This window comes from Pteropus alecto, unplaced genomic scaffold (genome assembly GCF_000325575.1).
Source record: "Pteropus alecto unplaced genomic scaffold, ASM32557v1 scaffold22, whole genome shotgun sequence".
Taxonomy (NCBI): domain Eukaryota; kingdom Metazoa; phylum Chordata; class Mammalia; order Chiroptera; family Pteropodidae; genus Pteropus; species Pteropus alecto.
Genome location: NW_006434839.1, coordinates 21,082,556 through 21,098,970, shown reverse-complemented (window position 1 = coordinate 21,098,970; position 16,415 = coordinate 21,082,556). Strand labels below are relative to the sequence as shown.

The window sequence follows — 16,415 nt, the reverse complement described above, 5'->3', positions numbered from 1 at the left end:
TCAGTTTCAGCCAAATAGGGATTTCTTTACCCTCTGTAATTCAGCATTTGGACAAAATGTGTATTCCGTACACCTCTCATTAAACATACATTTTAAAGATGAGTATCATACCTACAGGTTATAGTAAGCCCCTAGTCAAATATAAATCAATAATATGTTAGGTTTGGCACATTATATATGAACACATAGATCTCTGAAGGATAGCCTAGAAACTTGAATAATGGTTGCCTTTGGAGAGGAGAACTAGGGACCAAGAGGTCAGGGCTGTTAGGGAAATTTAATTTTGCAATATATACACTTCTCTGTTATTTAATTATTTTGGCCAAGTGTGTATACTACTTTTTCAAAATGTAAAATTTAATATGAAAAGTAAAAATTACATGATAATATTTTAATAATTCAAATTGCTTAATATCAAATTTGTTCAATAAAATATATGAATGATATAAATACTCCTACCAAAATTTGCTTTTCTTACTTTTAGTCAGAAGAAACCCTAGAAAAGAAGCAGAGTATAAGTAAATAAGTTAATTAAAAATTCACAGTAGATTTATCTTATATCATAATGCATAAAATGCTTTTACTTAACTTTAAAACTAATTACTGGACATAGAAAATGAAAGGACATTGAAAGAAACTTTTATTTTTGAGCACAAAAGAGTCCTAATGTAATTTTTACCAATAAGTAAAACCACTGAAATTTTTAAACCTGTGTGTCCAAAGGATATATAATCTAGATATGAATAATCAAATTTTAATTAATTCTTAGCAGAGTGTTTGGTACCCAGTTGTTACTCCACAAACTCTGATTCCAAGATTAAAAAATTATTAATTAACTGCTTTATCTATGAGGTTATATGCAATTTGGTTAGGAATTCATCCTTTTATTTATTCAATTTCTGAAAAAACAAATCTTTTAATGCTTATTTTCAGTACTGGCAGTGTAGAAGAACAAGCTCAAGTCATCATTAAAAGTAGAATAGAGTTCATTTTTATATGGTTATGGAATTTTAAAATTACATAATTATGAAACTTTTTAGCATTAGGGTGCGTTTGTGTGTGTATCCTTGACATGTTATTAAAGAAAATCTAATAATCTTCACTTAAGATTTCAAGTTGACTATTATTCTACGATGGCTTAGTCCACTGATTCCAAGATTATGCTTGCCAGTATATTAGTGTTCTGGTCAGCTGAACAAAAATCTTTTAAGTTTTATTCATTGAGCTTTCACTCACCTCAGGCACTCTTATAGGTAATCGGGATAAAGCAGTGAAGAAAACATAAAAATCTCTGCCAACATAAAACGTACACTTTAGTGTAGAATAGACATTAAATTAAGTAAATATATAGTGGTAAGTACTAAGGACAAAAATTTTAATGTAAGGATAGGAGGAAATAAAGTAACAGTAGGAAATGGGAAGAATTGAACTTATAAACATGGTGGCCAGGGAAGAAGTCCTGGGAAGGGAATATGTAAGTAATGACCTAAAAATGTGAGGGAGTTTTGCCATGCATTAGCTGTAGAGCAAGTCTCTTAACTTTTCTGTGCCTCAGTGTCTTCATCTCTAAACAGCAACAGCAGCAATAATGGTTTGAGGTATTAGATTAGTTGTCATGTGTGAAGCACTTAGAAAAGTGACTGGCATATCAGAAGCACCATATAAGTATCTGTTAAATAAAAAAGAAACAAAGAAAGCTAGTAGAGAAGTGAGTTGGAGTCAGAGAAGCTATACAAACAGGAGCTTAGTTTTGAATTTGTAAGCTTTGAAACATCTGTTAAGATTATGAATAGGCAGCCTGCAATCGAAGGGAGGGGACTGGACTGGAGATCACTTGATGAATCCTAAGTTTATGCCTGCTGTTTTAAGACTAAAATAAATTAGTGTAATTGTTGAAGGGGTTCATTGGAGGGGTTTTTCCCTTCTAATATTATTGTAAAACACTGAATTAAAAAAAGATTCAAGTTTTCTTAATTCCTAGACACTCAGAACAGTTTTACATGTTAACATGAATCATAAGTGTCCCAGACAGAGACCACAGACCTCCTAGAACTCTTAGATTAAAGTGTTTAGAAGAGTGCTGTTCTATAGAACAGTGTAGGAAATACTGAACTTGTTATATTACTGAGGGAAAAATAAATTAATTCTTGAAATCATCAAAACTTCTAAACTTACAAAACTTTCAAAATTGTACAAAATTGATTGGTGAGTTGTTTCATATTCATAGTTTTGTATCCATAGAAAAAAGTTAAGGAAATTGTAGATGTAAAAACTTTGCCTTACTTTTAAATTTTTTTCCCCAAGTTATCTTCACATTAGAATCATCATGGAGTTTCCAAAACTACTGATGCCTGGTCCTGCCACCAGACATTGTGATTTAGTTGATTTGGGCTGTGGTCAGGGCACTGGAAGTTTTGAAATATCCCCAAGTTATTATAATATACAGACACTTTTGAGAACCCCAGCTAACAGGAATATCTTTTTGATGTAATGTATTCTCTTCCCCTTACCTATAATATTAAAAACCATTTCCTCTTCCTTTTAATTAAGAATCATTATCTGGATAGTGAACAGGTTATTTATTCATCAAATGTTTATGTGCTTGTATCTATTACCATTTCATTGTGATACTATGCTAATACCACTAATTTTCAATGTAAAAAGAATAATATAATAGAAATCTACTTTTGAAAGGTAAGCAGAGACTTAGGTAAAATAAATTATTAATGAAATACAAAAACTAAATTATTGAAAACATCTTTAACTGACACAACCTCTAAAAACAACTGAGTCTTTAGCCGAGACACAAAATTTTATTAGCTGCTTATTCTGTTAGAATCAAGTACCACTTATAATTCTTTAGACATTGGCCTTACAGAGTAGCAATATTCATAAAGAATATGTTGTTTAAGAACCACAGAACTTCCATGTGGAAACCAAGATGTCTTCGAGAACTGTATGAATCTCTTAAAATCAATGAAATCAACAAATATTCATTGAGCACATACCAAGCACTATTCTAGGCACCGGGAATATACCTATAAAATAAGAAATTTCTGTTCTTGTTAAGCTTAAATTATAGTAGAGGGAGACTGATGATAAGTAAAACAAACAAATAAATAATATAATTTCAGAGACTGCTAAATGCTCTAAAGAAACAAAGTAGACTGAAATCATAGAGAATGATAGAAGGCAGGGTAGGGAGGGCCAATGGTTGACAGTGTAGTCCAAGACCTCTCAGAGGAAGTGAGGGAGGGAACCATGGGAACATCTGCAACCAGGGTACCCAGGCTGTGGGAACAACTAGAACAATAGCTGGAAAGAGAGCAAACGTTTGATGCATTCGAGAATAAGCAGAAGGCAATTATAACAGAATGAAATGTAGAGAGAGTGAAGTCAGAGAGGCAGCAAAAGACAGGTGGTAAATGCCAGCACTTCATAGGCCATAGTAAGGTGTTTTCTTTTTCTTTTCTTGTTTTGTTTTGTTTTTTCTAAATGTTCCGGAAAGACATTGGAAAGACATTGCCTGGGAAGTGCCATGGCCTAATTTACATTTAAAAAGAAATTCTGGCTGATAAATGAAGAGTAAAATATACAAAGGCAAGGTGAAAGCTGAAAGACAGGCAGGAAGCTATAGTAGTGGTCCACGCAAGAGCTAATGGTGCAGCAGAAAGGTAGCAAGTGAGATGCTGAGAGTTTTGATACAAAAGACATGTTGATACTATCACAAAAAAGGATTTGCTAATGGAGTTTGGCTGTTAGGACACCTACCACACACAGACCTGTAATCAAAAAGTTAAAAGCAGAAAAGTTTCAGAATCCTAGATTAAAACTAGAATTAAAGCAGTAATTATTGATCTTTATATAGAAATTGTTTCCTATGTAATAGAAATACCTTACTTTATTAAGCTATTCTCTTTTTCATCAAAAAAATATTTTTAATAACTTTGGAAACCTGAGTTATCCTATCTTTTCTTTAGTCTCAGGCTGTGTCTTAAAATCATGAGGAGCCAGAATCACCAAAATGATAGTTTTCAGTAAAACTATCTATGTGAAATGGAGATAGGCATAGCAATTTAAACTTACCATTGTCATGAATAATTTGACCCAGAAGTTATGTGTGGAGCAGTGAGACTTCTTCTGTCACTTTGGGCTACTTACCGCTATAATCAGTGATTTTTTTCACTTGCAGGGGTAGAGGTGAAAAGGCTCACTCTCCTCACCGTCATATTCTGTTATCTTTCTCCACTCTCCCCTGCCTGTTCCATCCTGCTCCACTCCCACACACCTTCTAATCAATCAGTATCACTGTACCATCTAATATAGATATATGTTGAGTTGTGGGGGTGGGAAGATAGTTTGTTTAGTACTTTCATTCAATGTTGTAGATAAACATAATAATGAAGAGCATTGATTTTGTAGCCACAGGACATTAGGTTTGAATTGTCTCTACTATTTATGAGCTTAGTGATTTGGGGCAACATAGTTCATCTTTCTGAGCCTCCACATCCTCATCTGTAAAATGTAATGATTTCTAACTTCAGTTACAGTTAATTGAGATTATGACTATAAAGTATCAGACATAGTAGATGTTCAATAAATGACAGCAATTGTAATTACAACTACATTTTCTTTGTATATCTTTATTCAATAATTTTCACATTTTTAATATAATAGTTTAAGAGCAAAGGCATTTAAGTCAGACTGCCTGGATTTAAATCATAGCTTTATTGCATATAAGATTTATGACCTTGGAGATAGTTTTGAACCTCATTCCCACTTTGTTTCCTTATCCATAATTTGTTGAAATAAAAATATCAACTCCATTGGACTGTAGTGAGGATTAAATTTAGAGCATAAGATATATAAAGACTGTATGAAGGCACAGTACTTCACACATAAAAGTACTATTGTATAAGTCAAATACTACAAATAGTCTCTCAATTCCTTGTTTGAAAATTATAATTAAAAGCTAAAAGAGTGTGCTTAGCTTTTTTATTTTCATTCTTTATAAATCAGGTAAATTTGCATAATCTGAGCCAAGGAGTTGTTTAAAATGAGTAGTAGTTTTATTCTGTTAGTCATAAAAACAAGGAGAAGTTTAGATATTGTCTGTTTAATTGATCCATGTTATTAAGCACATTGGCTTATTCAGGACCTCAAAATGAAATCCAATTATTTCAGTCGCTTGTCTGAGAAATATCAAAATAACCAAATTGTCAAATCCAGTTTTATTTTGAGTTGTGTTTACTATATTTCTCTGACATTTTTGTTTACTCTCCTTACTTCTTTTTTTCTTTTCATTTCTCTTGATGTCTTATTTCTAAATTTGTTTCTCTTTCACTTCCTTACTGATAAAAACAATACTAGCAATAAGTAAAACCTATGTTAAAAGTTGAGTAGCTTAATCTTCAGATAGAACTTGCTGGATTTATTTTTCTGTTAATCTTTGTTGTTATTCCAACCACTGTTATTCCCAATATTATTCCCAAATTGGCAGTCTTTAGCAAATAACTGAATAGTCAAGAGAAAAGCTATGGTACTGATGGTATAAAGTACTTAATATTGTATATTAATTATGCCCGTAACATCAGTTTTATTATTGGCATCAACCCTAATAACACTAATCTCATTATATGAACTTTGCTTTGTTATATTAGTAGAGCTTTCTTTCATTTTATAGCTGGCTTAAGTCCTGCTGAGATTCAGCAGTTATGGAAAGAAGTGACTGGAGTTCACAGTATGGAAGACAATGGCATTAAACATGGAGGGCTAGACCTCACTACTAACAATTCCTCCTCTACTACCTCCTCCACCACTTCCAAAGTGTCACCACCAATAACACATCATTCCATAGTGAATGGACAGTCTTCACTTCTAAATGCAAGGCGAGACAGGTAAACCTCATGGGATTTATTCTATGTTTATCTATCACCAAATTTTACTTTAACCATTGATAAAACTAATAATTATTATTTGTACAGGGGCAAAATGTGTAAAACAACAAATTAATCGGATACCTTTATTTAATATATTATTTTATGTTACAAAATTAGTTCAAATACCGGCAGTTTGATGGATACAGTGGGAATTTGCCTGAAGAAAGTTATTTTTTAATAAGTGAATGTGGAATTATTGTGTCAATATATTTTTGTGGCTAAGATGTTGTGATTAACCCAAATGCTATGAGAACATTTTACCATTTTTAACTTAATCAGTTTCAAATAATTAAAGACTATTTATTAATTTGAATTATTAATTCAAATAATTATAGATATATATAAACATAAATATGCTGAAATTTATAAATATATTAAAACAAACTTATGGTCACAACTTTCTGAACAAATTTGACTCAAAATCCATAAATAAAAAAAAATATTTGATTTCAGTTACCAACACTGAGTACATTATGTAAATTTTTAAACTTACTGTTTTATTTTAAGTGTATAGAGACTAGTTTTGTTAAGAAGAGAACTCATGCACTTTTGTTCATTTAGTTCCATTTATTCAGGCATATGGCTATCTAATCATGTTTTTTAAAGTAATTTACATAAAATATATAAGCTAAAATATTGTTCAACTTGAAAAATATATTTTTTAAAGATGAAACATAAGTGTAGGATTTTTTTTAACAAAGTGGCTAGGACTTATATGATATATATCTCTAAATTCAAATTTAAGTGTAGTATAATGACAGTGTTCTGTTATAGAATATGAATATCTGCCTAGTTGCAACAAATTCTTTCTCATAAACAAATATTTTTTTTCAAAGATGTTTAATTACAGTATAGTTTAAAATAGAATGTTATAATTTGGTGATGTTTCTGGTCTTCACTTGAGTATCATGAAAAAATTTTGTTGTTCGCTTACATTATTATAAAATGTTACACCTCTGAATGCTTTCATACTGTTGTTTTATTTGGGATTAATTTTATGTTTATATATTTTAGAAGTTGGTTGATTTCTCTAGGATTCCCGTATGTGATACAGTACTTATCAAAAGTCTTCAATCACTGTAGATGGATATAGCTAATGAACACTGTTCCAAAGTTGAATTTTTTAAATCAGCTGTTACAGTATAAATATATATGTATCACACATAAATATTCAATAATTTAAATGATTCAGAATGTCTATATCTTTTTTAAAAAGAGCAGTTCAAAAATCTTATTACTCTCTTAATAATATAGGTTTGCTTTTTCACTTGACTACATATGAATATATATTTTTTATTTAGAGGTAAATGTAACATTAAGGTCATATGGCAGGATTAGCATATGATATTATACAGTCCTCTTAGTTTTTCATCCTTTATTAACAGTCATCTTTGGCTCTATTTCTCCTCTAATTGGAACATCATCTAGCCTTGGCAGTTGAACTATTCAATAGAACGATTAAATTTTTCTGACTGCTCTGAGCTGAATTGACCTGTTTTGACCTGTTTGTCACTGATCGTAACCTGACAGGAGCTAGCAGCCTGCAACGATTATGGCTTCTTGAGATGAATCTGATGCCCTGTTCTTTTGCTACAGCTCATCACATGAGGAGACTGGGGCCTCTCACACTCTCTATGGTCATGGAGTTTGCAAATGGCCAGGCTGTGAAAGCATTTGTGAAGATTTTGGACAGTTTTTAAAGTAGGTTTTTTGTATTTTTTTAAGGGATGGAGTGGAATATGTGGGAGTTTTAGGCACGTTGTTATAAATAAACCAAAGAAAGCTGAAGGAGGAAAGTAAAGGTCCACAATGAAGCACACTCTAAGTTTTCTGTCTGTTCCAAGAAGTGGGTTAGCAAAGTCAGGCTGAGAAGGTTAACTCTTTATCCTTATCTTTTCATGTGAATATTTACAAACTATTCAATATGGATTTTTAAATGAATGAAAAATATCAGCCCACTATAATAGCGTCAATAGTTGAAAAATATGTTTTCCAGGTTCGCTTAAATTTTAAATTTTCAATAAAAATTTCAAGTAAAATTATGTGGAGTCATATAATATATGTATTTTTAAACAAACAGACATTTTATAGGTTTACTGTTTAATTGCAGGCTTTATGTCCCTTACTTTAAATAGTGGTATTTCAAATACATATTCAAGAAGCATAAAGAAATGAAAGTTAATAGATAAAGCTTTAAAATAACTATATTTCATCCACATTGATACTTGTTGCCCTCATAATCGTAAAGAAACATACATGGTTGTATGTTTGTGTGTTAGGTTATATGGCTTCTCAAGCTTAAAATCAAAACTTGGTGTATCCTTAATTTCTTCATACAGTGACTTTTTTTTTTAATTCTTAAAAGGTTCTTTTTTAAGTGAGGATATGCATCTTTCATGAAACATTTTCCATGCACAATTCCGGTATACAAGAGATTTAAACAGCGAGCTATAGATAGGTTTATGGAGATAAGTGACTTCACAGGCTGAGACTCTTATGTTGTCATGGAGCAGCTAACAGGGTGAATGAACTGTTTCATGCTTCATCAACAATTAAGTTAATTAGCTCATTTGAAATTGCACTGCTTTGTTGCCAGGATGTTGGCAGAAACATCAAAAAGATGTGTTTACAAATGGTAGACTACGGGGTATAGAGCAAAAGTACCTTAACAACAAGGTACAAGTACTTGGCATCATAATAATTTTATAACTGAATTACAGTAAGACTTCCACAAGGATTTTTTGAAAACCTTTTCTTGTTCCTGACCAATTAAAAGAAAATTTGCTTTCTATACTACTATGGCTTTTTAAAACGTTCTGAAATGAAAATGTGCACTCCTCTTATACAAAAACAGTTCTGAGCTACCATTTTGTTGGGTATGAAACTTATTTGACCGTTCTTGGCAAAGAGAGCATCGAAAATGTTAGGTAACTTTGTTAAAGTTTTCCTCTAAGAAAAATAACATTTGTTAAAATAAAGACAGAATATAGCCATATTAATTCTTTCAACAACTAATTTCATATTTCTTCATTTGGATATGTTAGTAATTTTTAATCTGTTATATTATTCCTTATACTTAAGATTATTTATAGGACTATTGTTTCTGTCTCCTCAGTATGGTAATTTAAGCTGTAGAATTAGCCCAATCACCACACATTTTATTGCTCCAAGTAGTTCTTTCTGACAAAATTCAAGATAAATCTTTAAGAAAAATATACATACTCTTTCTTCAGTATGATTTCCTTTATAGCACATGGAAAGAAGCATTTTTATTCATCTCAAATACTTATATATATTTTTATTACTAACAAGCAGATGAATAGGAACCCTCATTTTACTTTCTATGCTTCTTTTTTCATAATCATGCTAATACTTTTTAAAATGAAAAATTACAATTAAAAAATAATTTCCTTTCAATTAAATATCAACTTTGGTTCCAAAGAGTGACCATTTTTCCAAACCATTAACTTTATAGGGATGACAGAACAAATGACAGTAGATTTTAAAGCCTTTCTTTTAGTTCATTTTTGTTATGATATGCTTTAGATTCCCTAACTCAAAGATCTGTGGTAATTTCTGTTAATAAAGTTAATGCCAGTGCACAGTACTGAAATGAAATATTAATTAGACATATTTCCATACTGGTATTGTGTTTTACTTAAAATGTATGTGAACTTTGAAGAGAAATAAAATAATAATTTTATTAAATTAATTTCAGTTATTCAGAAAAAAATGTACTTACTGTCTGTATGGAAAGTGAAATGAAGAAGGTACACCACTAATACAGATTTTTTTGGAAAGAAGATTTAGCTTTTCTTTTGTAATAGTGCAGATAATTGAGAGTCTTGGAACAAAAGTGTCGGACAAGTCAAAGCTGTGAAAGATTTTAGTTCTGAGTTTTCTTGTTTATCCATTTTCTGGAAATTTTATAGCCAGTGTTTATTGTGAAAGTTTTGTTTTTGAGAAAATATTTTTGTGGCATTTTTATTCCTAAAATGCATTAGAAATAAATTGTATAGCTCGAGCTTTACTTGGGTATCAGACAACTTATCTATTGGTTTGAAATAAAAGTAAACTATCTATTATCACTTAATTTGTTAAATAACAAAGGGTAATAGAAAATGTATTGATTCTCTTTTTCACATTACATTTCCAAATTTGTAGAATCTCTAATTTTGCCCAGCACCACATGAAAAGCCATCAGAGGAGAGTTGCTTATGTATAACATGCCTTCATAGTCATATTCGTACATACATACATATATACTTTAATATTCAATTGAAGTATTATTTCCTATTGAATAAAAATACTTAGGACAAAGTTAGAAACTCTTATCTGTAACAGCCAAGATAAAAGCAGAAAAATAAAAGATGAAGAAAGGCTAGGCTAAAAACAGGTGTTTAGGAAAATTTTTGAATGTTATTATAATGTAGGTGTTGACAGACGCTAAGTATTTGTCTAAGCACTAATCGAAGATCTCATTAGATCACTAAAACCTAAATACTAGTTCTTCATTAATGTCTTGAAAATGTCAAAGTGTAATAACATCTGACAAAACTTTAATACAATTTGGCTACAAAATAAATGATCGTTCCCTGGACCTAAATCAGCTTAAATGTAGATGGATTGACTTTTAGAGCTAAAACCAAAAGTTTTACAATATAACATTCCTTTTAGCAGACAAGTGTTCTTGAATCTGCATGTGCAGATGCCAGCAGATAAAACATGGTCTGAGATACAAAGATGGATCCGATGTACTATCTTTGAAGAAAGGCAGAATGGTCAGTGTATGTAAAAACTATTAGTATATTAAAGAGTAATAAGTTGATGATAAGTGAATTAAGTTTATTTACAAAGAATAAATTTTTAAGGCTCGACATTGTATAAAGAGCAACAAAAAAGGTAGTGGAAGTAGTTTATTTAATGGAAATTTGTTGTATTTTTTTTCTTGCAGCTGACTACTCTAAAATTATGCTTTTACTTACAATGTATTGTCTATTTCTTTGTCTTTGACTAGGCAGCATGGCTACAAAATTATGACCTCAAGAAAGCATTCTTTGAACTTGTCAGAATGTTGTTTCTTTTGGTGACAGTGCCCCCATCTCTCAAAACTAAGGCATCTCACATAATCAGCTAAATGAATAGTGACAGCTAACATTTTGTATTTAAACTCCTGTCAGTGTTTAAACATAAAAAGCTTGATGCAAAATAAATCAAACACCAGTGATATGCAAGTGAAACATTTTGTTAAAATGGTCTCCGACGTAGTTGGATTTAAGTCTGATCCCTTTTTAGCTTATAAAATGCTATAACTTTAAATGAATTTGAAAAATCCAGAGGTTAAAATTGAATTACTAATCTAGGGTGTATATAATTTAAGTACCACACACATTCATAATTTAAAAGCTTCGTTAAAGAGAATTATGTATTAAATAAACTGGAAGGATCTTTTCCTACTTTTCATCTTTCTGAAATGCTTGCTTAATTGTTTTTAGAAAGAATTTGACTGCCTATTTATGTTTTTTTCCAGTCCAGACTACCTACCTAGCACACAGATTCAATGCAGTTTTGAAAGAACATCAGTCGACCACATCATTTATTCCATTTTGAAAACAAAAATCAATATACCTATAAAGTGACCCATAAATTAGAACTGGCTCACACAATGTTTGTTCAGTGCCGCCTTTCTGAAGGCACCCTTTGCATTTTTTCTTCACCTCTCTGTTTGAACTGCAGTCTCGGTAAGAGGCTCATTAGGGGACATTAGGGACTGGAGCTAACCAGAATTCCAGAGCTTGCTTTGCTCTTATTAATGCATAGTAGAGTAGAATGCATTTAAATATTTCATAGACATTCAGTAATTTGTGTGTAATCGCCTTGTTAGCAGAACAGTAGAAGTAGAACAGGCCTGTGAAATGGTGTTAGTGATTGCATGGGTAATTTACAGACCTTTGCCATCAGGAAGAGTATTATTGTTGGCCAGTATGAAGCTGTGAAATAGAACTACCAATAAGTAAAAAAAAGGAAATTAATAAAGATTTTGTAACAAGCATCTTCAGAGATAACAATCATACTTGGTCCTTTATAAGCAGCTATAATTTATGACATAGGCAATATATCAAATGCATAAGATAGTATTATGGAGCAGTCATATGAAAAGGGTATTTGCAACATTAGTTCCAACTTCCTGCAAGGGACATGATTAAATGATTAATGAAATGTCCCTTTGCATATGCATTTTGAAACAGCAATTAGGCACTGACTGAGAAAATCCACCAATCCTCTCATTTTTCAGTATTATCTCATTCTTGATTTATAAATCATAGAGAATTTGAACAGCAATATGTGTAGTACCTGAGATAGTTATAAAAACATAAAAGAGAATAATTTGGGCATAAAATAGTCATAAATACATAAATTCATAATTTAATATTAATATTCAGCCTATTTATTTAGTCTTATTGCATTGTATTTATATCCGACACTATTTCTGTACTTTGATTGGCATAATTAAGTAGGGAGAATGAATAGGAACTATTATTTTACATATCACTGGTAAACAATAGCGAGGAAAGGAGAAGGGAGATGTGGCAGAGGTATGTATGTGTTTTTCAAGTTCTCAGTAATCCACTGGAGGCTGTTCTATAAATGATCATTGAAGGGCTGCAAGCTAGCCTATAATTACAGGAAAGAAAGTGGCAGCTCTGGCATTTCATAACTATGTGTCCTCGAAAAGTGCTTTGTGAGTTTGTCACCAATGATAATTTAGATAGAGGCTCATTACTGAACATCACAACACTTTAAAAACCTTTCGCCTTCATACAGGAGAATAAAGGACTATTTTAATGGCAAGGTTCTTTTGTGTTTCACTGAAAAATTCAATCAAGACAAAACCTCATTGACTATTATTGTAGTCTACAGTCTCTATTCTAATAAAAGCTGCATAGATAAATTGAATAGGTCTCTAAGACCCAAGAATATAATGCAAACATTTTGTACTTTTTTTAGTTCTTTAAATATAGGACAATAATTATCACTAAGAAGTAAACAAAAGTGAAAAACCTTTTTAAAAAGTGATTTCATGCAAAAATAAACATGTTATACTGAATATATCTTTTCTTGTGAAGCTGTATATTCTAGTTATCTTTCTCCATTTATATACTAATCTTTGTGTATAGCCGAAGCATTTGTAAAATATTCATCATTTAGACTGACTGTGGAATAAATATATGTGTGTTCCCCAAGAGTTCATGGTGGAAAATACCTTAAGAAAACACAGCAATATTAAGCTTTAAGAACACAACTACCATTGTAGTACGCTGATAGAAAATTACTTTATTTTCATTAAAGTTTTTGGGAAAAACACCTGAAAAACAATTTTTAAAGACCCTATTTATTAGGAATTAGTGACACTTTACATTATAAGCTAGCCTCTGGTTTACTGTAGCATTTCATGCCTCTTTTCCAGAAAATGTGAGTGAATTTTAGTTCTCATTCCAGGTAGATTCATAACAGAACTGAACAGAGCTGAGTTAGGGGCAGATGAGTATAGTGGAAGTGCCTCTCCTGCACTCTAAGCACACATCTCAGACATGACCTGATACACCTCACTATTTTAGTCTGCAGTTTCCCTTCAACCAAGAATGACAATTGTGTCAAGATGCATGGAGATTTTGATGTTATGATCAATGAGAAGGTATTAAAACTGATTTAATTTTTCAAGGGAAAGGGTAGACCGGAACAAAGGTTTCTAATTGCTGAATCTAGATCAATTAATAAATAAACGTACTAATTTATATATTAGTTCTGTCTCAGAAACACCATTTTGATTCTTCTTCAACATATGTGTCTATATAGTATTTTCTGCTTCATTATTAATTTTAAGAAGTATAGGTAAATAATTTGGGCACAAAAACTTATTTGTTGAATTCAGTATACTGATTTTAAGGTTATTCTAAGCTTTTTTAGGCTATTATACCATCTAAATGATACTTGAGCCCAGATGGATAAATATATAAAATTTTACTTAATTTTGTGAATATTCTGTTAAATGTTTCACTTACATGCATTGATATGAATATCTCTTAAATTGCTGCCTTAGTTTGCCCACTGGTGAAATAGACACACCAAAGGATATTAAATTACTTGAAGATTATTATTTTTTTATTTTAGGAGGCAGCAAATATATATTATAAATTACAAAGTGTATATTATTGAATATTTTCATGTTCATTGGAGATGCTCTACTAAACTATTTTTGATGTATTAACATACCACTCATTAAGGAGATCTTTTTAAACATGATGTAATAATAACAAATAATGATAATCGACTAATACATATTTAAGAGGAGAGTATGATCATGAGAATGCCTTATCTTTCACCACTTTTGTAAAGATTAGGTTAGGTGTCTCCCAAATAGGACACTATATATGAAATGTCAATCTTTTGCTTCTGATTATCAGAATCTTCAATGTACTTTATTTATCAAAAACAGCAAGTGATCATTCTTCATAAGTATTTTGGGTTCCATGGGATGATGATTTGCCGTATTTACATAATTCACACCACATCCTGGTGATATAAGACATTGCTCACTAAATAACATCATAGGAACCACAAACTGTTTTAACAGAAATGAAATAGAGAATTGCCTTTGTTCTCTTTAGAATTACTTTTGGTTTATATATTTATAAGTTGCCCTTTTAAAAAATGACATGAGTGTATGAAGTACATCTAATAATTTACTATTATTCTATAAATGGTTTGGAAAGAAAAATTTTTTTTTGTAATAACTGATAAGCTTAGAGACAATGACATTTTCTGCTATCTGAAAGGTCTCTTTATATTACATAAATAATTTTCACTAAACACATATGCATACTTAACTTTTTGCTGTATAGTTTCAAGGTGTTCCTTTTGCCACTGTAGAGGAACATAAGACTTTAATGTAAGTGCTTTTTAAGTGGAGCATATGCCACTGAGATAGACATTGCTCAACATTCTGTTTTATGTTTATGTTTATTTAGGCACCTTAACAATGAACATGCATTGGATGACCGAAGCACTGCCCAGTGTCGAGTGCAAATGCAGGTGGTGCAACAGTTAGAAATACAGGTTTGTCAAATGCTCCGCCCTAAATGGACACCTTTCTCAGATTTCTAGAGGCTAAAATTTAGTAATGGGCAGATTCTGACTTTGGATTTTTTGTTTGTTTGTTTTTTTAACACAATGCCTAATAGAAATAAATGAAATTTTAGATTGTTTATAATGATGGCAATGATTGATAACTCAGGGTAGATTAATATAGTATCATGTAGAATTATATAATCTTTAGACTACATCATATACATTTAAATATCCCAGAAGAGTTAAATCTAAGTTTTCTCTAATAGAGGTTAGACCAAAACCCCCAATTGAATATGACTTTTATTGTGGAAACAGTTTTTACATGAGCTAATTTTGATTTTTTCATTAGATTGTATATTATAGCAAAAAGTCTATACAGCATCATGCCTGTAATATAATACCTTGAGAAAAACCTTTTTCTTTCTTATCTCTAGTGTATTTTTAATTAAAGAACTTAACAAAAATTTTTAAGGCTCATTTTTCCTGGAGTAATGGCAAATCATTTATAATATCACAGGTGATAATATATGTATTGTATCAAATGCTGTTAATTTAAGTTAAAAAAACATTTCAGTTAATATTGAAACATTATTTGGCCAAAAAATAAATAGAACTCATAAAACCGATTAGAAAGCAATTATATCAGCATAAATATTCTTATTATGTTTTTACTCTTTAAAACTTCCTCTAATATTTCATCTTAAAGTTATTTTTTCTCAATCAGATCAATACTTTGTTTCATTTAATTAAACATACAATTTATTTTTCCTTACACATTACTACGTCTTGAATTGTTTTAAATCTATCAAGTCATAGCATTTTTCCAGTGAGCTGCTAAAAATATTTTATTTTGACTTGTAAAATAATCAAGAACACACAAAAAGCATCATTACAGATATAGTTCTAAAAAGCTTTTTGTAAATCTGTTTACTATTTATAAAAGGTAGAGTAAAACAGAAGTGTTCGGCTGATGACTATACAGTGTGCAGTGTGACCAATTATGCCTTTTTTTTCTGCTGTGTCTGACTGATGGAAAAGTAAGGTCCATCACTTGTAATGAGACCCAGTGCAAGTGTAGATGCTGACTCTGTGGCAGAGTTCAGCGTTTCACACTGCCTGGTCTCTGTCACTCTATTGAATTAGATTGATGATGGCAGATTGCAGGGGGCACTAACTGGACCTCAGTGGGAATGCATGAAGTGTGTAGACAATCCTGGCAGGCACTTTGCTTTGAGAACCCTTCACCCCTTCACAGTTGTTGGCACTAGTCCATTGCTAACAGTGTCCACAGGACTTTAAAGAGACACCATGGGCCTTCTAATTTATGGTTTCAGTAACTTGTTACTG

At 31.2% G+C, this 16,415-nt stretch overlaps 1 protein-coding gene across 17 annotated transcripts in view; it reads left to right on the top strand.

Moving 5' to 3' along the window:
- FOXP2 (forkhead box P2) overlaps window positions 1-16,415 on the top strand; it is a 244,700-nt gene that overhangs the window by 187,221 nt on the left and 41,064 nt on the right. For 14 of the 17 annotated variants that reach the window (XM_006910607.1, XM_006910608.1, XM_006910611.1 and 11 more), the window contains 3 exons: window positions 5,684-5,897; window positions 7,536-7,640; window positions 14,969-15,056. In XM_006910607.1, coding sequence (XP_006910669.1) covers window positions 5,684-5,897; window positions 7,536-7,640; window positions 14,969-15,056 — 407 coding nt within the window. The remainder of the gene's footprint in view (window positions 1-5,683; window positions 5,898-7,535; window positions 7,641-14,968; window positions 15,057-16,415) is intronic. The other 3 variants (XM_006910612.1, XM_006910609.1, XM_006910610.1) reach the window with 1 other exon arrangement.